Genomic DNA, 25,073 nt, shown 5'->3' with positions numbered 1-25,073 from the left:
ACGCCTCGCTACTGATGAAAGGTCATCAAGATCCACCGATTAAGGAAATTCGATGGTGAGACTGCAGAAGTGCGTATCTCGATTTTTTACAGTTTTGAGTTAGCTGCATGTGTTGCTGGAGATGTTCTCTGTCTGCTATCAAGAGATTATTATCGAAAAAATTGGTAAGATTACACAGGTTGTCGGGAAAATTGACAAAAAATGTATGAGGGTGGCCCCTGAACCTTCCTCAGCTAAGAGGTGGCCACCAGAGCCTCCTTATGAGACCTGCAAAAATAGGGCCCCGACGGGTACTTCAGCCCCGGGGCCGGGGACCATGGAATGCAAGTGATCTGATTGCAATTGGACTTCATTTTGCAATTTGGAGCTATAAATTCTGTCTCATCTGAAAAAAACACGTATGTGCAAAGGGGAAACTAATGGCACATACGTTGTTTTTAAACCGGGCCGGACTTTATAGTTCCTAATTGCAAAATGTAGTCCAATTGATCCCGAGGCGTCTCCCTCCTTACCGTAGAGGAGAGGCCTTATCATGCGGTTCATCGTTCGAATCATGGCTCTGGTTTCCCTCCTAAAGATGATGATAATGATTATTACTATTATTATCATCACAATTATCACATGCCGATCGATGCTCACCTCTGCTCCAGGTTAAATTTAATCAAGTTTTTCTACTAAAATAATTTACGCAGGTATTCAATATGGCAGTTAGATGTATTTCTATCAAACGGAACTAAGCGCCATCGAGGGAGGAAGGGAGAGGGGGGCTTGGATTGGCGGGTGTTGCGGAACGCGATGCTCGTTCCGTCCTATACTCGCAATGCTTTTCCATGGCGCTTAGTTCCGTTCAACAGAAGTACGTCCAGTTTTTGTGCTCTCTCGTTAATTTGAGGAGAAAATACAAACAATATGTGAACTTGATAATCATATATTACACTCTATTTAAAATTAAATGGTACAAATGAACAGTATGTACATTCACTTACAAAAACTAAAAAATAAATCCATGACTGTGAATTGAAAAAGAGAGATATTGTAAATGTAGAGAAATGTGATTCATCCTTAGGAATCGAGTTAAGAATACCTACCACAAAATTAAGTCCTTCAAAAATAAAAAAAAACTCAAGGGATTAAATCCTCGGATCAATGTAGGATGAATTCATTCAGCACCAATATCCCACATGCCTACGCTATCCAGCTGTTTACCTATCGATAAACAGGAATGAACGGTTTCTTTTTATGACCGATTCATAGTATACCTTAGTGGGTAATCGAACTTTCGGTTGGTGCTCCAGAGCAACAGATAAGTATATTATTGATGATTTCACAAGCAAGCTTATTCTAAAAGCGTAATCAAACAGAAGAAATCAATAATTTCAAGTAACGCAGCTAAATACCTGACAAAAGTTGAAAATGAAAAAACACAAAAACGGTTCGAAAGGAATGACAGGTAGCATTTAAAAATGGAATGTACATATTCACAAAATATTCATAAAAACAATAATTGATTGGAGGAGATGAGGGCGCCTCAACGTCTTACGTTGTGACTACTCACACAAGTTCGAAAAATTATTCTTGGGACCGTACTTATTCAGAATCGTTCCTTAAACAGCTCCTTTTCTTGGGAAGCTTCAGATGGTTTACATTGTCATTATGGGAGGTAAAAGGAGACATCCTTAAAATAACATTATAAACAGGACGATTACAATAAATTTGGGGTGGAATTCAGTAGTGAAACTTTGAGTATACTTAGATGGTTAACATTGTGATTATGGGAGGTGAAAGGAGACATCCTTAAAATAACATTATAATTAACATATATTTAACAGGACGATTACAACTTTCGAGTGCAATTAAGTAGTAAACTTTGGGAATAGATCCTTGCTAGGTTTCAATGATTGGCCTCCACAAAAACTTAACAACACAAATGAAATTTTTTTTTTCGGAGGCAAATCATAGTAACCATACTAACAGAAATCTACTCCCCAAGTCACACTTCTGAAATTTACTCTAGTTTCAGGAAAATTGTCCTTTTTATGAAGCCACGTTAAGGATCTCTTTAAACCTCGTGTTCCCAGTCATTTGGACATGTTTCTGCCAAACGGAACTATATGCATTGTGACGTGAGCCCTGTTATGCATATACTCTTGATGGGTCTCAGGGCTCATGTCTTAATGCACATAGTTCCGTTTGACAGAAATACGTCCATTTCTTAATCATTAAGACTTCTTTAAGTCATGAGAATTGAATTATACATTGGTGGAAGGATCCTTAAGCAATGACAAGCCTTATGTTTGAAGAACCATCAAGAATGTGACCTTTATTCACCGTGTATGCCATAATGGGGCCGCGTAAGGAAAGGAGCATGGGTCCAAAAAATTGCTCAATGTACGATTTCACCGGCAAAACTCCATTTTTCCCTACGCACTATTACATGGTGCGGTCGAGGAATTTCAACAGGAAATTTGTGTGATAGAGGTAATTTTGACAAAAACGATCAGCGCAGTCAGGATAATATCAACAATACATTAGCGCAACTGCACTAATATATACGTTCCTATCATAATCAAAACAATTTTAAAGTTTTCAGCAAAAAGGAATGCAATTCGGAAAGCTGACGCCAGAAAATTCGAATTCCCGTAAACACAATAAACGGCGCGCCTGTGCGCATCATATAGCGCCTTCAACATCGTAGACATACTTCCAACGCTACACTGTCGCACATTGTTCCGATGCGCATACTGCCTATACCTACTGCGCTTACGGGAGTGCACACCACGTTTTAAAGTGTAAATAGTCAGCCCGCGACCCACAAGCGCCGGATAAGGAATATTCTGTACTTCTAGGGAGCTAATTAAGGAGCGACTGTCAACACGGCAATTGGTCCTGAATACTAAAACCTCACTATTACTAAAGGCGATTTTCATACGGTCAAAAGCGGCAAAACTAGTAAGGCACCGCCTAAACACATGAGAGGGTATGGAATCGATCGACAAGCGTGTGAATCGTTTTACAACATGGCTTAAAGCAAATTTTGTCGATTGAATCGATGTTGATCGGTTCACGATTTCATTTTTCGATGGATTCATGTCGATTCAACCCATACTGGCTTTTCTCACTTGGCCGTCGATCGAACCTCAGCGATATCGGTTCAAGTGACAGTTTTTCGATCGAATGGACATCGGTTTTTTAATAAATTGCCGATCGAATCGCTGTCGATCGGTCGAAGGCGGATCCAGAGAGGGCGTACGCCCCCCCCCCCCCCCCCAAAAAAGGAGGAAGACAAAGGAAAGAAAGACAGAAGGGAAGAGCCGAGGAAAGGAGAGGGAAGGACGCTCCTATTTGGAAATTATTCATGACTAAATCGACTCGACTGATTTTGCATATTAAATCGACTTTTAAATCGACTATTAAATCGAATTACTTGATGCATATGAAATGCTTAAAAATGTCGACCATTTTTCAGGGAAAGTCGCCCAGACCCCCATTCTGCCCCCTCGAGGTGTCTGGATCAGCTTATGCATATGTGTTCACATTTTGATTTTCCGATCGATTCACGTCGATGGAATCCATATCCTCGAACTCATCGCTCGAAATTTTTAACAGAGTAATCATAGTTGGACGTATTTCTATCGAAGGTTTATGTGGAGGTGAGAAATATGGGGTGCGCTCGTTAGTTCTCTGGCCGTAAGAATGAATGAGGACAATAAAGCGCCAGTGACGTCAGCGGCAGTGATCGAGCGCGAGCGCGAGGGCAAGATGGTCGTCGGGGCGCTTTAACTCATGAGCCCTGTCCACAACGCTCTCGTCCCATGCCCGCGGCTCATGAATCCCGCATTCAGTTGGCAAATAATTCTCTTTGCTCAATTTAAAATCCCGCTTTTCCAATGCTTAAAAGGAATCACGTCCACTGACCACATGTTTCTCATCCAGATTTCTAGAGCACACACTGGAAAAAAAACCACATTGGATCTAGAGCCCAGACTCTTGAAAACATTGACAAGAAAAAATACTCTTGATTCAATCAGATTTTTGCTTAAATCAAAAGGAAATCCGCTCAAATTAAGAGGCTTGGTTCTTGATCGAAGCAAAAATCCGATTGAATCAAGACTATTTTTTCTTGTCGATGTTTTTAAAAGTCTGGACCCTAGATCCAATGTGTTTTTTTTCCAGTGAACCCCATATTTCTCACCTGCACATAGTTCTGTTTGATAGAAATACGTCCAGTTTCCTCCGAGTGTGGCGTGTCTTCTGCGAGTGCACTAGACTTGGGTGGGGAGCTCGGAATCTGAGCTGAGCTCTGGACTAGAGGAGTGGTTGGACGGGTGGGGGTGGGGGGTGAGGCTTTCGGTGGGCATGAGCGTCCTGAGGGAGAAGTAGCGACTCCTGTCGCTCAGATTGACGTTGATGATGTGCTGGAAGCAGCACGGCTGCGAGATGTTGCACTTCTCCGGGAGCTTATCACAAATTTTCACCTGCTTCTTGAGCTTCTTGCTGTTGCGCCGCTTCGCGCCCGGCACCGAGAGGCTGATGTTCTCGGGGTTCGAGGTCAGCTTCTCGATGTGCCGCCACAGCTGCTCCGCCGCCCGCGCGCAGTCGAAGCTGAACCTGAAATCAAAATCAAAATCTCGTCACTTTTCAAAAGACAGCTCTCAAAAATGACTGAATCAGTGAGCACGAAAACACACCAACTCGAAAAAATGAAAATAATCAAGACACACACAAAACTGCACAAAAGGTGAAGAAGTTAGTCTAAGAAAAAGATGTTTGGTGCCGAAAGACAAGTACTTAAAGACAGTTTAAAGGTCCAAGTTGGAAATATGGCGCTAACTTCAATGACCTTAATGAGACTGACTGTCTTTAATGAAAATTGAGCATTTTGGAGTTACCGAGTTGGTGTGTTTTCGTTCTCACTGATTCAACTATGTTCGTTTTAGGAAACCCTTTTTGGGTATTTTTTAAAGTGAAATTTACGAGAGGTAGAATTTCGGTAGAAAAGTGTCGACAAGCTTTTAAAATATTAACTGGACGTATTTCTGATGATCGGAAATTAGCGCCAATTGCAGTTCCTTTTGAGGATTTTAGAATCCTGGATAGCGCATTCTGTCAAACGGAACTAAGCGCCATGGAAAAGCAGTGTGAGCGTGCGGGCGGAGCTCGTCAGACACCCCTCTTCCTTTTTCCCCCTCGGCGCAAAATGGATTGATTCAATAGGATAGGTCGGACAAAATTTGGAAACTTTAGACACTTATAACTCCGTTTATACAAAACTTTGAGGTTCTAAAAGTGGTTCCATTGGTTTTCTCGTGAAATTTTCTTCTGGAACACTCCTTAAAATTCAAAATGTAACGAAATGAACATCAACAATTTGTAGTTTTAGTCAAATATTTCGTGTCTGACCTCTCTAATTGACTCGATCCTGTGTGCGGCGCTTACAGTTTCGTCTGTCAGAAAGGCATCCAACTGTAGTTTTTCAACACAAGAGATATTTGAGAAAACGTGTCGGACATAGCAAAGAAAGATGACTCCGGAGAATCCTAGTCTTCAAACAGTTAAAAACTTGGTTCTTTGGCGTCCTCCATATGGACCCCGTAAAATCTAATGCTTGTGACTGAGATTTTTTTTATTGTGTCACGAATGAACTCAGCGTCTTAAATTATGGGTACAGCCAATTTTCATAAGATTCGGTGCATTACCGTTGTCAAAATGCAGGGAAAACGATTTATTTTCCACGGCTTGGCGGGGGGTGGCTGTGACCTCCGTAAAAATAACTTTTGGAAAGATTTTCTACAAAGAAAAAAGTCTTATTTAATCCATGGAACACACTTTTGCAGTCTGCGCGCTGATTGTTGAAAATGATAGACAAAGCTATGGGCAAAGAGGACACAGGGAGTATGAAGCGATCTTATTGGTTGAAATGGGTGGTTCTTTTAGACTAAAGGGGTGGACTAACTATAGGATCTCTGGTGGATTACCTACTTCCTTTGTCCATTGCAAACACCCGCTTCCACCAATAAATTCCCTCCAAATCCCTTTTGTCTTCTATGTCTATAGCTTCGTCTGTCTATTTCAACAATGAGCCTGCAGGCACGGCAAAAAAATTGCTGATTCAGCAGTTCAATTGCTAAAAACAGTGAGTGCAATGTTTCAACGCAGATTTTACAACAAAAAAAATGCTACTCTAACCACATTTTGAACTAATTTAACCACGGATTTGGTTAAAGTAGCATTTTTTTGTTGTAAAATCTGCGTTGAAACATTGCACTCACTTTTTTTAGCAACTGAATTGCTGAGTCAGCAATTCTTTTTTTTCCGTGAGGGTTAACCTCGGATGACGCTGTATTAGATTAACTCACGGGGGCCAGCAAAGCGAGCTTTAGAGGGCGCGAAAGGACTTTCTAGGGTTTGGGGGCGTACCCCCCTAATTCTTATTATGTTTTTTCGTACCCGATGAGCTTGCTGTGGTCGGAGGAAAGGCACATGGTGTGGAAGGCCGGGCCGGAGACCTTGTAGGAGGAGAGGTTGTCGATGAGGTCCTGCCAGAGGGTGAAGCAGGAGCCCCGTTCGGCGAGCAGGATCCTCATTTGCCGCTTCGTCCGGGACTTGGCCTCTCCCGTGTCCAGAATCACCACCGGGATACCCGTGTAGCTCAGCTTCCAACTGCTGTCCTCCCCGTTCGTGCCCAGGTACAGGTTCGCCAGCGAACTCGCCACGAACACCTATTCAAAAAAAAACACTCAACATTCAATTCTCATACTTTTTTGCGACGTTCCGCTGTATGAACATTTCATTGAATCAGTGAGAACGAAAACACACCAACTCGAAAAAATGAAAATAATCAAGACACAAAACTGCACAGTAAGCGAAAAAGTTAGTATAAGAAAAATATTTTTTTTTTGCCGAAAGACAAATACTTAAGGACGCCCTTTAAAAGTTCAAGTTGTAACAGATGCACTAACTTCAATGACTTTCAGTAAAATTGACTGTCTTCGATGAAAATTAAGCATTTTCGAATTACCGAGTTGGCGTGTGTTCGTTCGCACTGATTCAATTGTTGCCAAGTTCAACATGGTAACATTTTTATTTTTGAGGAATGGGTTTTTATCTTCAACATTTTCTGATACTTGAGATCAGTTTACAAACAAATGAAATTTCTCGGAAAAATTGGAAGATAAGTACTCTCAAGTTACCAGAAGGCTCATGAGGCGTACTCCTCTGTATGCTTCAAGAAAGACAGCATTTGGCGACCGTGGTGATGTATAGTTCTCGGGTCTCAGGTTAAGACTCTACGGCTCGTAGTGTGATGATATGAAATGGTGCAGGGGTGCCATTTGGAGGGAGAGGATGTGAGGTGGCCAGCTGCCCCAGCTTGCATCGAAAATTTGACATTTTTATAGTTGTTTAATTTCGTATTTATTTCTTAATTTTTTTTTCATTAAACGGGGAATTATTTTTCAGTTCTAGAGTAAAATACTTCACCATTGATTAAGAATAATCCTTACATGAGGGTAACCTTGTACACACTATATCTTCTTCATTCTCGTCTTAGGTTCATGCTAAATGCAACTATGCGCTAACGAAATGAAGAGGAACTATGCGAATAGGATTTTCGTGTTTTATAGTTCCTTTTGATTGAATGAAGTTGTAAATAGCTCCTTGTAGCGTATATACGTCTTTAACATTGCAGCGCAAGGAGCCAAGAACGCCAAAACTAAGACTCCAGTTTACGTACAGATCACGCTCACACATCGAAAATTTTGTTTGGAGAATCGAGTTTGGAGACTCTAACGAGTGGATAGAAAAGTAGTCGTATTGCGTTCTCGCCTTGCGTGCTTCTCCGTCTGCTCAAAGATAGATTTTAGATCTAGAGGAATGAAACGTAGACATGCCTTCCACGAACCAGTGGTTGAACAAGGGCTGTGGGTATTAGTGAAATGTATAGACAAAGCTATAGACAAATAATGTTAGGGGAAAATGGAGCAATCCTTATTGTTTGAAACGGGTGGTTGTCATAGACCAAGAGGACAAATGATGGAATTTTTCTACATGAATATTTATAGATTCCACTGCAACCACCTGCTTCCACCGATAAGATCGCTCTGCTGCAGACGTAGAGTCAAATCAGGCATTTCATCAACTGCCAGGGCAGAGAGTTGATATTGATTGACAAAGCCATAGACAAAGAAGACATAAAGGTTATGAAGGGATCCTATCGGTGAAATTGGGTGGTTGCAATGGACAAAGGAGGTAGGTAATAGACTAACTAACGGTAACCCATGATGGATCCTATAGTCAGACCAGCATTTTCTCCTTTAGTCTACAAGAACCATCCATTTCAAGCAATAGGATGGCTGCATACTTCCCATGTCTTTTTTTGTCTATGCCTTCGTCTATGAATTCCGATAAGGAGCCGGCTGATCTGGCTGGTGACTCACCTGAGTCTTGAGACCTCTGAAGCAGCTCTCGACCTGAGCCTTTTCCTGATCGCTGAGTTCGTTGCCGTCGACGCTGCTCGAGCTATTAGAGTCGGTGCATCCTGTCGACGAGAGGCGCCGCCGCTGCGTGGCGTAGGAGTAATCGTACTTCTCCTGGAACCGCTCCACGGCCTGCTCCGAGAGCGGCATCTCCTCCTTGGCTTTCGGGAGCACCGGGTACGACGCATACTGGTTACCGTCCAGCCCCACTACTGGACCCGGCGGCATCTGCACAAAAAACCAAAGAAAACATTCACAATCTCGTTTCCTCATTCTCGTCATGAGAGTGCGTAAATTTGATGGCGTTTGGCCATTCAATCATACTGCCGTGCTAAAGCTCATTAAAAGCTGCGTAAAATTGCGAACTAAATTATCTGAAAAATTGAGAGAAATATTCATAAATTAACCAGGAAATTGGCATTTTATCAAAGGAAAATTGGCAACGCCTGGAGGTTCATACGGCGTTTCTCCTTAGCACGGCAGAATAGTCTCTCTGCACAGAGTACATAGAGTCGTAATGTAAATGGGAGAGCTGGCGCCATGTTCTGCTCGACGAGTTCCGAGCCCGGTGTGCGCCGACTTCGGGTCACTTTTTCGATACATGTTCGATCCAAATGGCGGGATGGAATACGTGGTGTTTCCTATCTTCTTTGTTTACATCGGATGGCCGGGTACCCGTGTATCGCAAACAATCGATTATGTATCGAAAAAGTGACCCGGCGTCAAACAGGAGTCTCGGAATTCGGGACCTGGAAAATGCTTAAAAGTGGCGCCAGCTCACCCACTTACATTACGACTCTATGTACTCTGTGTCTCTCTATCAAGTTACTCTGAGGCGCAGAAGAAAAAGTGGACAAGGATGCACTGAGCGTCGCGGCGAAGTATCGGGTACAGTGACCCATTGGGATGTGACGGACGAGAGATGAGTTTCACCGGTGACGGGAGTGCAAAGCGAAGGTGTCACTTTTTTGTCCGTTCATTGACACGCTAAAATTGCCGATGAATCGCCGATTTGGGATCGAGGCTGTCCGACAACCGACAACACGACGAGACTCGTCGTCGCGGTAGCGGCAAACGTTCCGCGATCGAGATCCAGATCCAGCACTCATGATTACAGACAGACAGTCAGTCACCGGGCGGTCGCAGACTCCCATTTCAAACGCCTTTCATTCCCTTCATATTCACTTTTATGTATTTTAGCGTTTCCATGCTACACGTTGATACGGAGTCAAAAGTGTAAAGTGAGATTTGACGAGAATCCGTGTCTCATACCGTCCTTTCCCGGACGCAATTTTTGCAATTTTTGTCAGACGGTTCATGTCCGACCTCTCCAATTGACTAGATCTACTGTGCGCCGTATGAGCCTCCAAACGTTGCCATATTTTCTTCACCGAAAATCGAATTCACCGGAGAAATTGTGAAGTTGTTCTTTCAAATTGAGCAGAAAATGTTGTTCTCGATTTATTCTAATAGATCTAAACATTTCAAGAGAAAATATGCATATCTTTCCTAAAAAATACACGATTAAGCCGGGAAATTGGACAACTCTCAGATGTTCATACGGCGTTCTTCCTGAGCCACGGCAGTGTAAGTATGTCCTCGTCGAAAGCCATAGAAATCGCGAGTGGTCGAAGTGAAGGTATAAAATATTGGCGATGAGCCGAAGCAGAGTAGAACTCCCGGACCAACTGCTCGACAATATCACAATTATCCGGCGTAAGTAATTGACATGACAGCAGAGATATAACATATGGACATATTATACGGAACTATGTGCATCATGACGTAAGCCCTGTTATGCATATATTCTTATGGGTCTCAGGGCTCATGTCTTAATGCACATAGTTCCGTTCGGCAGAAATACGTCCATATGATGGGTCTCGGCATCAGACCTCCGAGAATGCAGACAGTTATGCAAGTAAAAATAAGTCGCCTCGCCTGGCGGAGGGAGGAGAGGCTTCAAGGGACTGGAGCCTCATGACTGAAAAAAACTTTCCTAAATATGCCATTTTTGGGATTATTTTTTCACTTTTGGGCCCCTTATGAAAAATGTTTGACTGTAAATGTGTCCCTAGAAATTCATATTTTATCTAAAGAAATTGGGCAGCGTTCGGAGGTTTGTAGAGTGTTTTACTTGTAGAATAGCGGGATTTTAGGGTCGGCAATTGGGACGTTGATGGGGAAATAATAAGGCATTGTGAATTTTAAAAATAAGGCTGCGCCCGGCTCGTCTCCCGCCAACGACAGCGATGACGACCGCTCCTGTCTCCTGGACCGTGACTCAACGGCGGCTCCGCGCGGCCTCATGAGTTTTTTATGCCTCTCGCGGTGACTTTCTTCCTCATTTTTCCGAGCAAACACAATCGGACTTTCACTCGGCGGAACATCATAATGTTCACCGCCAACAACAACAACAACAAAACGACGCGTCGGGACGGATACTCGGGTCCACGAAAAGTAGGAGCACCTCATTTACTTCCGAATGGAGGCCAGTGTGGTGAATGGTGAGTGCTCATTGCATGCGCCCGTGCCATCATCTCCAACTGCGGGAATTTGCCAATTGACTACATATTGATTCTTATGTAAAAGTTCGCGAGACACGATGGTCCCACTGATTTTCTCTGAAATCAACTCCCAAGCTCAAAAAACGCTCTCAAAGTTGAGGCTGTATAATGGAGGGGATATCCCGGGCCGTCCTGAGAGTGCACCTCTACATCAAGACAAACTCTCCATGCAAAGATAGGGAGCAAATACATTAGAAGGGTTGCCGTGTTTTCAGTTTTAGGGTCCCCAAATAAAGTGGGGGGAATATTAAAGCACACGCAAAAAAAAGAGGTTTGCTCGCAATTTTGTTTTACAAAAATCGTCTGAATGCACGCAAAATTTATTGAACTGCGCGGTATTTTTTGCACGACATTTTCGTTCGATACAACAGAATGTGAAAACAGAATGTGTGATCTATCTTCAGTGGTGATTTTCCACATTGTTTATCTCCATTTAAAGCCGTGGAAAATATCGATTTTAGGTGCGCCAATTTGCCTCGCCAAAAATCGATTGTTTTACATACATTTTAATGCAGAGATCGAAACCCGCGTGGCGTGCCGATCGATGAGAGCGTGGATTCTTTGTCACACCAAACGACGACGGCATCTGCGTTTCCACTTGGAGCCCTCAGACTCCTGAGAGTTCTACCACGACAGAGCTCGCACCACTATACTGCCGTGCAAAGGAAGAACGCCGTAAGAGCCATCAGACGTTGCCAGAGTTCCTTCGATAAAAACCGAATTTTCAGAAAATTTTGCACGCAATTTAATCCAAAATATCTGAAAGTGTTGAGGACAAAATATGCATGAACGTTGTCAGAAATAATGTTTTACCAAGGGAAATTTGGCAACTGTTGAATGTTCATACGGCGTTTTTCCTTAGGACGGCAGTACACAAGACACGGCCCGTGTGTGAAATATTGCTGAAACAGGACTCTGAGATCTGATAGCGGCGAGTTCAAGACTCAAGAGCCAGCTCAAGAGGAGGAAAACAGGATATGCGGGCGAGACGAGAGTCTGTATCAGTTACTTACTGTAGCCTCGCGAGGTGAGCAAAAGACAATAAGGGCCGTATTCATACGAGTATACTGCTATACTGGTACTCGTTTCTTAACGGCTGCTTTTCCTCGGAAGCCCCATGTGGTTTACATTTTGATTTAGAGAGAAGCAAGAAGATCCTTAACATCACGCGGGTCATCCCAAAAGTCTTGCGCGTTTTGCTCTCATTTCAAAACTATTGAGGATAGGGATAATACAACCAAAAGTGCATATGCGGCATACTCTCACAATCTGCTTTAAATGAAGCCCAAGTTTTTTATTTCTTTTTTTAAAAAAATCGGATGAACGGGAAGCTCATCAGAGGTCATTTCTCCTGCACCGCCTTCCATGCGTTTCCCGCCACCCCCAGGCGCGCGGTATCCGTGTTGAGAAAAATGCCCTGGTAAAAATTGGCGATAGGAGCTGCGTTTCAAAATACCACAGGAGTTCTTACAGCCGACTAATGAAGGCTATTAAAAATCATACATATAGCTGGCTGTAGAAAGCAGAGCAAATCATAAAGCCGGGCTGTACGAAGCTATGAAAAAGTATACAGTCGGGCTATAGTTCCTATCGCCGGGATTTACACTTTATCGCCATTGGCTATAAAAGGCTATAAGAAATTGTGTAGAAATTCGTGTGCTTTGGAAATCATTAAGTTTGATACGGATCTACCTTAATATTTACAAAACACATATATTTCTTAAACATATTTTATTTTCATCAATTAAAATGAGAATAGAGTCCATACAGAGTGTGCAAACATTTCAAAATCATGAGTTGAAAAACGCTGACTCCGCGAGATTAAGTATTAGAGCCTAACCCAAAGCGGAGCGGCAACGCACTGGCGCCTAAAAACCTAATAGGGATACTTCACGCATTGCAATGCGTGAAGTATCCCTGTTAGGTTTGTAGGCGCCAATGCGCGTTTCGCACTCTCTGCCCGCCCGCCCGCCGCGCCGCAGCGCAGCGTGCCACGGCGTCTGAAGCAACTATTTCACACCAAAAGTATTGCACAGTATCATAAGAAATTGAAGGCGCTCCAACATATTAAGAATGACAGGCATCCTTCAAAAGTACGGAGCTTTCCTCGCAAAATAAATCAAGATACTAAGGCACAAAAAGAGAGCGGTAGTCAAAAAACTAACTAAGTCCTGGTATCCGTATTTAGTAACGTTTAGTATAAACTTTATCGTCTGGCTGTTGCTAAATCGCCATCGGCTATAAAAGGCTATAAGAAATTGTACAGCCGGCTACAGAAGCTATTGGAAATCTTACAGCCGGCTTTAGGTCTATGGTATTTTGGAACACAGATTCTACTGCCAATTTTTACCAGGGTGTGCGGACAGCCGCACAAATAATCTACTGATCTGATCCGATCGCGTTGAAATCCTTATTAATATTTTCCACCAGGTTGTTTAAACCTGTTCAGCATGCTGTGTTTTAGTCCTTCGATTCTTGTTCCTGCGTGCGCCGCTCCATTTGACGAAGCCAACATTCAGAATTTCGTTAGACAAAGCTCAGCGTGGCATTTGTTAGACAAAGCTCATTGCGACAAAATCATTTGACGAACTGCGCCTCTCCTCACGACGAGCCGCCGATTCAGCCGCTTACTGTTCTTGTCCACCGTTCAAGTCTCCAAAAATGGAGTGACTATTTCCGACTCAAAGTCGCAGAGCTCAAATTCCAAAGTTTCATCGGTTGATTTTCATAATACTTACGTCATATCAATGATTTATGCGTCATGAGAATGGTTCTTGCGTCCGATAAAGATCGAGATGCTTAGTTCTCCGAAAAATTAAAGTAGGAAGAAACACAGTGATTTTGAGTCGGAAATTTCTTCTTTTTTTCAATTTAATTTATGCTCAATTGATGCACGAGACGATGTATTTCTCCAAGAACCACACGTAATTTCATTAGAGTCAATTGGATTACATTCTGCAATTGTGAACTACAATTTCTGGCTAATCCGTGAAAACACTTAGGTGCGTATGGAAACTGATGGTACATACGTTGTATCTGCATTGAGCCAGAAATTGTAGTGCCTAAAATGGAGTCCAGTTTTAGTAACCGCACAGGCCGCTGTGCTATGGTATGGTAAATCCGAAGAGAAGGCATTTTAGCGTTGCGAGTTTCGCCAAATTTGTCTATTTTGTAATACGATTGAATCAATTTTCTAAAAATTTCATCCTTCCTTTTGGTTGTCTCTTCAGTAGATAATACGTCGTTTCCCTTAGGAAAGAACGTAACTACATTTCAATGTTGCCATAGTTTCCCTCGCAAATTGCATTTTTATTAGGGGAATTTTGGGTATTTCTAACAAAAAAATGTTACTGATTTTTCATCAGATCTCATGTAAAGATCAGAAAAATTTTGGGCAGAAACTGCACAGGTGCACTCTTGTGAGACATTGAATTAAAAATAGAATTTTGGGCATTTCTAACTGAGAACGTCACTGATTTTTTCTGATCTCGTGCAAAAATAAAAAAAATTCGGACAAAAATTGCACAGGTTCACTCTTGTAAAAAATTGAATTGTTTGAGTCAATTTTGCAACCTTGGAATGGAGTTACGTTTTTTCGTTGGGGAAACTACGAATGGCAGCATTGTATTTGCGTGTCCGACTTACACTAATCAACACGCTGCGCCGCACAGTGGATCGAGTCAATCTAGAGGTCAGACATGAAATTGTTGACTAAAACTGCAAATTTTCATGTTTATTTCGTCACAATCTTAAACTCTAAGGGGTGTTTCTAGAAGAAAATTTCACGAGGAAACCAACGGAACAACCTTAATGACCTCATAATTTTGTATTAACGGAGTTAAAGCGTTTAAAGTTTCCAAATTTTGTCCGACCTCTCCTATTGACTCGATCCACTGTGCGCCGTCTCGTTGTGTGCCACGAAAACGTCGCTGTCAACCAGAACTAGATCGGAAGAGCTCGATTTTCCTCTCAGTGTCATTACCACGCCGACGGTACGGCGATCGCATCCCTTGCCTCCAAACTCCAGCCAAAAATCGAATTTCAGTTAATCGGCAGAATTTCCCCTGAATCTGAAGAGATGAGAGGCAATTCACCGAGTTGGTAACACTGCTTTTCCTCCATTTAGATGCATTTGAATTAATCGAATCTAGATCTCGATAGCTATCGATTGTTTTACCTGCATTTACAGGGCAGCAACTTGCGAGGGACTTGACTCCGCGGGAGGAAGCTCCGACGAGCGCACGGCGACGAACGTTCGTGTCCGCTCGCCTTTTCTGGGCGTCGCCTGAGCTGTTAATTATAGAAATACAGCAGTTTTCCACGTTCTAGTAAATAGGCGCGTCTCCTCCTCCGAGTGCAAAATTGGAGTTTGCAATTATTGAATGCAATCGAGCGATAAATAATCCACGGGGGTCCGTGGGAGGGGCGGTGGGAAGGACGAGCGGAGGAGGGACGGATCGGTGTGGATCCATTCTAATTTGTGCACTCAGCCAAAAAAAGTCATGAAATGTCAATGACGTTTCTTCGTGTCGCGGGAAGTGTCACCGTCACCTTGGAAAGATTAACACCAACGATACTCGTAGAAAACATAGCGCTTTCAAGTGACATTTTGTTAAAATTCAGTTTTCATAGAAACATTCTCCTGAAAATCCATCTACACGATGGAAAGCCAAAGAAAAGTCGTGAAATGTCAATGACGTGTCTTCGTGTCGCGGGAAGTGTCACCGTCACCTTGAAAAGATTAACACCAACGATACTCGTAGAAACATAGCGCTTTCAAATGACATTTTGTTAAAATTCAGTTTTCGTAGAAACATTCTCCTGGAAATCCATCGTGTAATTCGGAAAAAAGTGAGAAAAGTTCTTCTGCCGTCGCTTTTCAGGCTCATTCTTCTCAGTAATTTTTTTTTCTTGTTCACCTCCATTCTAAGACTCTGCATTTATATAAGTAATGTTCATGTTTAATCAGACAAAACTGTCATATCTACATTAATAGTATTGAAAAAAGACCCATTTGGCGATTTTATCGGCAATAAAATCGCCAGAATCATCAACATCTGTGCGATTATCCTTGATCTTATCGTGATAAAATCGCGCTTTCATCGTCCGACAATTTATCGCGATATTTTCTAGATGGAAATCGCGACAAATGGCGATTCAATCTCGATTTAATAGACAAAAATTGATCACGATTTTATCGAACCGAAAATTGCGATGTGTAGCGATTTAATCGCCATATATCGCAATTTTTAATGCGATATTATCCCGATATATTGCCACCGATAAAATCACGATAACCAACCGATTAAATCGCTATTTATCGCGATCACTGCTACTTGGGTGTTTCCTTTTTGCAAAATGCAATCCATTTCTTCTTCATCTCCCAGTTGCTCCAGGATCTCTACATGGAGCCGCCCAAGGACCCAACTTGATACTGCGATTAATATTGAGTTTGTCATTTTTTCCAACTTGGTAAGCGAGGCTTTGCCCCGCGACAAATCTCACGAAAACGCCCCTTGGAGACACGACCATATGGATGCACTGATAAACATCGAGGAGTAAAATTCCGTGTGTGACTCACTCTGGAGTCTATATAACGCCCAAAGAAACCCGAGCGGTATGGATGCCAAGTGAAATTTGCTTCATTAGAGGGTACCTTCCTAAAAAGGGTAGATTCCGTTCCGTAAAAGTGTAAGTCATTCCGTAAAAAGAGTAGATCTTACTCCGTATTCGTGTGACTCGGGTTCTTCGGGCGCTATATACACTCCTGCATCGAATTTCACGCCGAAATTTTCAACAGTGTAGGCTCTTTTAAAAGAAAAACCCAATGTTGATATTAATGTTTTGCTCACCGCTACACCTATTTATAACACTAAATTTACAACAATTGGACGTATTTATGCGAAATGGAACTTCGTGCAAGCGGAAAGATGGGGTGTGCTCGTTAGTGCTCGGGCCGTAAGAATGAATGGGACTTTAAAAGCGCCAGTGACGTCAGCGGTGAGGACCAGACTCGACGCGCACGACGGGAGCGACGACAACTAGGTCGTCAGTCTTTAACTCATGAGCCCTGCCACAAAAGCTCTTGTCACATGCCCACGGCTCACGAGTTAGCGCTCGGTTCCTTTTGATTTAATTGAAAATCCCGCTTGTCCATTTTCTCAAAAGGAACTATATCCACTTTTACATTGTTTCTTATCCAGCTTCTACGAGCACGCCCCATCTTTCCTGTTGCCCGTGGTTCCTTCCAGCAAAAATACGTCCAATTTTGGGGGAAGGTCACAACGATGCCCAAACTTAAGGATCAGATCGGTTACGACATCGGGTCTGGTGAGAAGTCAGGTGAGTATTGCCTGAAATCTCGGTCACGATTCTCACGAAGTCATGGTGGCACAGCGCGGAGCGTCGGCATGGGGCATGGGGGCATCGGCATGGGGCATGGGGGCATAGCCGAAATTACAGCTCGAATTCCCGATGGCGGATCATTGGATCGGTCGCGGATCGATCGTGCCAGTGAACCTCATTCATGCCCCACTCGCACTCTTCAAATACGCAAAGCGTGAGGCCCCAAACAAGAGGGATCATGCACGCCTCACTCAATCTTGCAACACCTCCACAACCAGTGGCGGATCCAGGGGGAGCCCCACTCGGCCCACAAAAAAGGGGGCAAAAGGAGGAAAGAATGAAAAAGAGGGAGAGAAAAAAAGTGCTCATATGTGTTCAAATTTACTGAAATGGTGTCAAAACAGACCTTCAGAACTATTTAACCAAGTTTATGAAACCAAATTTTACTCAATACACCAGCAATAAATAAGCCATGTGCCAAAATAAACCTTCTCTATACTGCCGTGCTAAGGAAAAACGCCGTATGAACATTCGAGTGTTGCCAAATTTCCTTCGATAAAATGTTCATTTTTGAGGAATGTTACGAATATTTTTCCGAGAAATTTTCAAGAACTTCAGGTAAAATTGCGAACAAAATTATCTGAAAAATTGAAATCAAAATATTTACAAATTTCTCCTAAAATTTGTGATTTACCAACGGAAATTTGGCAACGCCTGAAAGTTCGTAGGGCGTTTTTCCTTACCACGGCAGTATATGAGGTTTTATTCGTCAGTTTTCAACTTTCAAATTATGCACGAATTTTATGCTAAAACCGCTTAAAATTTAATCAGGGAGGGGCTATTTTTTTGAAAATTTTCCAGAATAGAGACCCTCCGGACCTGCCTTGCTCTAGGGGGCATCCCCCCAGACCTTCCCTTCGCCATCAGCATATGCTGCCGCCCCCCCCCCTCCAACTCACTCTGGATCCGCCACTGTCCACAACCGTTTACGCTACAATTTCAAATGCCTCCTTTTCAGAGCTCTAATCGGCGCTATCTCCACCCAGGCTTTGTAAAAACAGACTTAGGATTTAGCTAATTAGGGGTTCGCCCCCTGACCCCCTTAGGTGCCTCGCGTCTCAGGTTTTCTGCGTTATGCGTTTTTCTTACGATTGTTTATTATAAAGTATATGATTTGTTATGACTGCACCCTCATCAAGTTGCAGTATGGATTTACTTGAATTTGGCATCGGTGAATTGAAGATACCAGTGTTCTTCACTGTACGTAATGATCTCCATCTGAAGATTCAAAGTTCCGTTGAATTTGACGTCAATTCGCTTGCCTAACTCCTTGCATGGCTCATATAACCGGAGCTTTTTTCTCCGTGCTAGTTAGTTCGGCATCGGTTGCCACCAAGGACGTGGGCAATCCGAAAAATTTACGTCACAGCAACGAGTCGGGGTTTGAATACAGCAAACGCCCATTTCGAGACATTTCGACCGCATTTTATCGTACTCTACGTTCTACCACAAATCGTCGTTCCATCGCGAAAGAACGTAACTACATTTCAGTGTTGCCAAATTTCCCCTCGCAAATCGCATGTTTACCAATAGAATCTTGGGCACTGCTAACTGAGAAGGTCACTGAGCTCTCTCCTGATCTCATGCGCAATTCAGAAAAATTCCGGACAAAAAGTGCACAGGTACATTATTGTAAAAAAATTGAATTGTTCGAGTCGATTTTGCAACCTTGGAATAGAACTAAGTTTTGACGAAGTAACAGTCCAAGTGGACCGAGTTGAACAGAAACGCAACACTCGCATCAAATTTGAACCGAAAAAAAGATGTTTGGAGTGGTGGCGAGGCTTGAATGATCGATTCCCGATATTTCCTCATTCGAAGCTATGGTAAAGAATCGATAATCGAGTTGATGGTTGCAAACACCCTGTCGATCCTTCCCCATAGGTTTAGATGGCAGATCAATCGATGTATCGCAAAGCACGCCACGCCACTGGTTTGAAGGCTTATCGCGCCACGAGACTCAATGTTTATATAGGACTGTTAGGAAACGATTATTATCTTAAGTTCAAAATATTTTTCCTTAACTTTGAACTATTGATAGGAGAAAACTTCCGACCAACTGAATTCAAACTACTGAAGAGAAAAGAATCAAGTCCAATTTCGAAAGTGAAATTGCAAAAATGCGTATCTCCGTTGCGGTGTTTCAAAAACTCCGCTCCTATTTTATCTTTTAAAAAGGAACAGAACCAAAATGATGATATGAAGTTTTCACGCAGAATATTCTTCGAAAAGAAATAAAAAAAATCACTGACACATTCAAAACAAGAAATTCAAAAGTTCTCCATGTAGAAAATATAGTATGATAGGAAGTCTGTTATGCCGTAAACCGAGATCCGCATTTCTGCAATGTAGTTTCAATATCGAATTTTAGTCAGTCAATAGTTTAGAGTACTATTGAGTTAATCAGCCGCACAATTTCTTTCCCTGGTAAAAATTGGCGATAGGAGCTGCGTTTTTTCAAAATACCTTAGGAGTTCTTATAGCCGACTGAAGAAGGGGATAGAAAATCATATAGCTGGCTGTAGAAAGTGGAAAAAATCATACGGCCGGGCTACACGAAGCGATAAAAAATTAAACAGCCGGGCTATAGTTCCTGTCGCCGGGCTTTATACTTTTTCGACTGGCTGTTGCTTTTTCGCCATCGGCTATAAAAGGCTATAAGAAATTGTGTAGAAATTCGTGTGCTTTGTAAATCCTTAAGTTTGTACGGAATCACCATAATATTTACAAAACGCACATTATATTTTCCTTTACTACATATTTGTTTTCATCAATTAAATGAGAATAATCCATACGGAGTGTGCAAACATTTCAAAGTCATGAGTTGAACAACGCGGACTCCACGAGATTAAATATTAGAGCCTAACACAAAGCGGAGCGGAGGCGCACTGGCGCCTACAAACCTAACAGGGATACTTCACGCATTGCGCAAACGCGCATTGACGCCTACAAACCTAACAGGGATACTTCACGCATTGCGCAAACGCGCATTGACGCCTACAAACCTAACAGGGATACTTCACGCATTGCGCAAACGCGCACTGACGCCTACAAACCTAACAGAGATACTTCACGCATTGCGCAATGCGTGAAGTATCCCTGTTAGGTTTGTAGGTGCCAATGCGCGTTCCGTGCTCTCTGCCCTTAATCGCCATCGGCTATGAAAGGCTATAAGAAATTGTGTTGCCGGCTTTATAGAAGCTATTGGAAATCTTACAGTCAGCTGTAGGTCTATAGTATTTTGGAACACAGATTCTACTGCCAATTTTTACCAGGGTTTGTCCAAAGTTTAAAGTAAAAAAAAAATTGTTAGAACGTAAGAATGGGCGTTAAACTTCACCTCTAAGATTGAGCCTCAGGGATGAATTAAACTTCGATCCTCTTTTGTTAGTTCGGTCTCGGTAAGACTTGGTTCTCCTCTGTTTCATCCGGTCCATATCGACGGTGAAATTACGGAACCACGCATCTCGTTTGCGGTGTTTAAAAATCGCCACTTCCAACTTATTTTTTTGGAGGAGAACAAATCAATATCATCTCTTGAAATTTTCATAGAGTCTCCTTCGCGCAGAGAAGAAAAATCACGAAAGTTTTCAAGAATTGACATTGAGTAGTTTTCCATTTAAAAAATGAAGTATGACGGGATGTCTACAACTTTGGACTGGTGGTCACCGTCGATATGTGTGTTTTTCATGACTCCTACAACGCGACAGTAGACGCGCACCCCAACTGCTTGAAGACGTTGTATTTACCTTGTCAACTCTTACCTACTGTTCATATTAAATGGCGCTCGAAAACAAACAGATACTAAATGTGTCAAGGCAAGCCATTCGAGAGGAGGAGACGGAAACCTTAAGTCGATGACAATTTCGTCAAGCGACGCGCGCGCGGCGCTGGGAAAACTCTGGCGAGCTCCGCCCTTCGTCTCTGGCCCGATGGGATGGGTGCTCCACTGCTCCACTCTCCCGCCGAACCGAGGAACATCACAATATCAACATTCCAATGACGCCAAATTTCATCTAATAAAATAGTTATTTTTCATGAAAGTTATGAGCATTTATCCTTGAATGTTCCACAAACGCTAGACTAGATCGCGAGTCAAATTCTCTGGAAAACCAAAAGGAAAAAATTTACGAGTTTTCGAGAAAAATTGTACACTGTCGGAAGAGATTTGGCAACGTTTGAAGGTTCATAGGATGTTTTTCTTTGGTGCGCGCAACGCGGCGCGGCGGCACTTGCACTGTCAACTGATGATGCGGGATGCGGGTGGCCCGAGCGCGCGCGCGCGCGTCCACGGTCGACGACAATGTCACGTGCGTAGAATTCTAAAACCCCGCTTGGCGCGACTGTGTGAACGAGCAATTGACCTTAAGCCGATTCGATGGACGCCATATTTTGTGACAAAACGACATGCGATATATCGCATATAGTTTGGCTCCATTTTTTCAGCTACTCGTCATTTTTCTCAAATTTCGAGATCACAATTCTGTTGTCAGGAGACTAGAGAATTCACTTGCCAATTTTGACGAACAAATTCAACGTGATAAAGGCGTAAAATATCGCATTCGAGTGTATCAATATCACCATCGAATGCGATATTTTTCCTCTAAAAAAACCATGCCTTTAACACGTTGAATTTGTTTGTCAAAATTAGCAAGTGAATTCTTAAGTCTCCTGACGACAGAATAGCGATCTCAAAATTAGAGAAAAATGACGAGTAGCTGAAATAATGGAGCCAATCCATGCGATATATCGCATATCGTTTCGTCACAAAATATGGCGTCCATCGAACCACTTTCAGCGTGAACTGTAACTTGAAGGGACAGCACGCTCAAAATCGCCAAGAGCTGCATCAACTTCAGACGGTTCGTTTTCAGGGAGAGTCCAATTTTTAGGAGTCGAAAAGGGCACGCTTCCACTCCTAAGGTTTTTTCTGTTTTAATATCCCATATTGGTGTGACATATTCGGTGCACCGACATAAATATTACTCTGTGAGCAGTAAGAAAAGATTTTCATAGCAGTGAACTATTTTGATCCGTATGATGACCATACCAAATGGTATGGTCATGAAAGTGTCCAAACCTCTCATTTTTCTTGAACGTTAACTGGGTAAAAATCCAAGAATGAAATCTACGGCCTGGTGATCGGCGATCGGGTCATCGATCGGTTGAATTTCGCGAGGCGTTCACCCAGCTCGCTTTACCGGAGTCGAGCTGGAGCTGGCTCGAAATTAGTAAACACTCGGCTGAGGGCGAAAGTCTTGACTATGAACTTGTGCCATGTCGCAAGCCCGATCCGATCCGCGCCAGCTGTAGAAACTCCTCTTGGCACGCGGCACCGTTGGCCGAGGGTAAACAATGCACTTGTCGTCGGACAAGCACGGAACTCACTTCCCTCCCGCGGTAAAAGCGCCTAACTAGGCTGCAAATCCCGTGCTTGGATACGTGGTTTTCAGGGCAAGCTCGGAACTGACTCGTGAGTGTGGATATCCCTAGGCGCGAGCCTAACCGGTGGAGGGGGGAAGGGGGGCGAGGGCCCGCGATGACGCAGCATCTGCGGCCTAGACTTGCGTCAGACACGCTCATTTTCGGTCAGTTCCCCTGTTGCCCCGCTCCGAAATTTCCTGATTAGATTTCATCCGAATCTTTCGCGCCCACTGTTACATCGGACTCAAATTTCGGGCTCAAAATCGCAAGTTCTTCAATCGGGCATAAATCAAGCTAGTCTCCGGTGAAATGACCCGAGAAGTCCGATTCTCTAGTCTAAAAAGCTCCAAGCTGGTTCGCGCGATCGACGGAAAAGGTGCATTTACAAAAACAACTGTCCAAAACACTCGTTTCTCGGTTCAGGAAACCTCAAGGGGATCACGCGCAATTGATTTCACGCCTCGGACTATGGAGAAAAGACAATGTTGCCAATTTGCTGGATCCGCCAATGATGTCTTCAACAAGGTGGAGAAATGGTGCTGGGTCCACACCATTTCGCGGGTAAACAAAGCCAAGAAATTCCAAAAATTAAAATTAGAGTCAAAATTAAATTTTTTGAACTGTAATGCGCACCAGTACGAAACTGAGGGGGAGAGAGATGTTGTCTTCGTTAACGGACGGAGTAATGGTGTGCTTAAATGAGCTTTCTCGTATCTTATCTCCATAAGATTCGATCATGAAACACGATTAAAGAATCGAGTAATTTAACCAAGTCCCATTTTCCCGACCACAGAATTCTGCACTCGGTCGGCGACGGGTAACGTTCCTTGGGTAACGTATCATATCGGCATTAGAAGCATCGCTCGATTCACCGCACTATACGAGAGGCTATAATAATACACCCATTTTTCGCAAAAACGACGTAGGAGTTCCGCTCGGATTGTGCATCCTCGCATATGTATATAATGGACCACTAGACAAGGTAAGAATTTAAGCATTCTGATACATGTTTCTTAACCAGAATTTCACGTAGAACCCGATTCACACTACAAAAATTACCGAAATCAACTTCTAACGAAGATATTAACGTTTTTATTTCACATTGGTTACGAGGAATTTGAACTGCCCGCTCACAAGAAACTCAAAGCTCTACGTGAGTCGAATCGCGCACTACAACGGTTTCAGCAAGCTTCTCAATCTAGCAATGTTCATTTTCCACCATGTGTTGTTCAAACTATTAGTAATTTGCTATAGCTGAGCCAAATGGTCAAGATTGAAGTTGAGGATTTTTACATCGCTGAGACTGTCATTATAAACATTTAGCGCGCGATGTGAATCACGTAGAGCATTGAGTTTTCATGAGCGGGTGGTTTGAATTCATGCATCAAAAATCATTAAATATCTTCGTCCGGAGTTGATTTTGGTAATTTTCGTTGTGCGTATCGTGTTTTACGTGCAATTTTGATAAGGAAACATGTATCAGAATGCTGAATTTCGTACCTTGTCTAGTGGTCCATTCGTGGCAAATTAAACAAACGCGCATGTTGATCAAGGGCTACAGCCGTGCATGATCGATTATCGATATTTCCCCATTTGAAGCTGTGGTAAAGAATCGATTATTAAGGTGTTCAATGCGAACGTTCTGTTTTGTTTGTCGATCCTGTTCCATTGGTTTAAATGGCATATCAATCAAAATATCGCGAAGCACGACACGCCACGGATGTTGATACTTTGTATGGAAAAATGAGTTCAAATACGATAGATTTTTTACGGTTAAAATTCTTATGGAAACTCTCATATCCTCCAGTTGGAAATTAAGCAGGTAGCTTCCCATCCTAGTAGCATTGCGAAGTTTTCAAAGGTCGAATTTACAAAGACTGGCTTATTTGCATGACTACCGCAGGAACAGTATACTGTACTCGATTCACGGCACCAGACGAGAGGCTATTAATATAATCTACCGATTCCTCGCAAAAGCGAGGCACACGTTTTCTGCCCTGCTAATGAGGAACGCCGTATGAGCCTTCGGACGTTGCCAAATTTCATTAACTGAAATAAAAACTGATAAAAACTGAATATACTGGGAAAATTGTGAATATTTTTTTCAAAATGTGTAGACAATTTTGTGAGCAATTGAATCTGAAATATCGGAAAATTTCACAGAAAAATACGAGGGCTGTCCCAAAAGAAACCGGACTTTTGTCAT

General features: G+C 42.8%; 1 protein-coding gene across 5 annotated transcripts in view; it reads right to left on the bottom strand.

Moving 5' to 3' along the window:
• Positions 1–912: 912 nt before the first annotated feature.
• MESR3 (misexpression suppressor of ras 3) overlaps positions 913–25,073 on the bottom strand; it is a 113,477-nt gene continuing 89,316 nt past the window's right edge. For all 5 annotated transcript variants that reach the window (XM_019053656.2, XM_072297643.1, XM_019053657.2 and 2 more), the window contains exons 4-6: positions 8,436–8,702; positions 6,448–6,719; positions 913–4,608 (exon numbers count right to left, since the gene is read on the bottom strand). In XM_019053656.2, the coding sequence (XP_018909201.2) occupies positions 4,263–4,608; positions 6,448–6,719; positions 8,436–8,702 (885 nt within the window). In that variant the 3' untranslated portion in view covers positions 913–4,262. The remainder of the gene's footprint in view (positions 4,609–6,447; positions 6,720–8,435; positions 8,703–25,073) is intronic.

This window comes from Bemisia tabaci, chromosome 3 (assembly GCF_918797505.1).
Source record: "Bemisia tabaci chromosome 3, PGI_BMITA_v3".
NCBI lineage: Eukaryota > Metazoa > Arthropoda > Insecta > Hemiptera > Aleyrodidae > Bemisia > Bemisia tabaci.
Note: the sequence above shows the minus strand (reverse complement) of the source record. Positions and strands in the feature narration are given on the sequence as shown.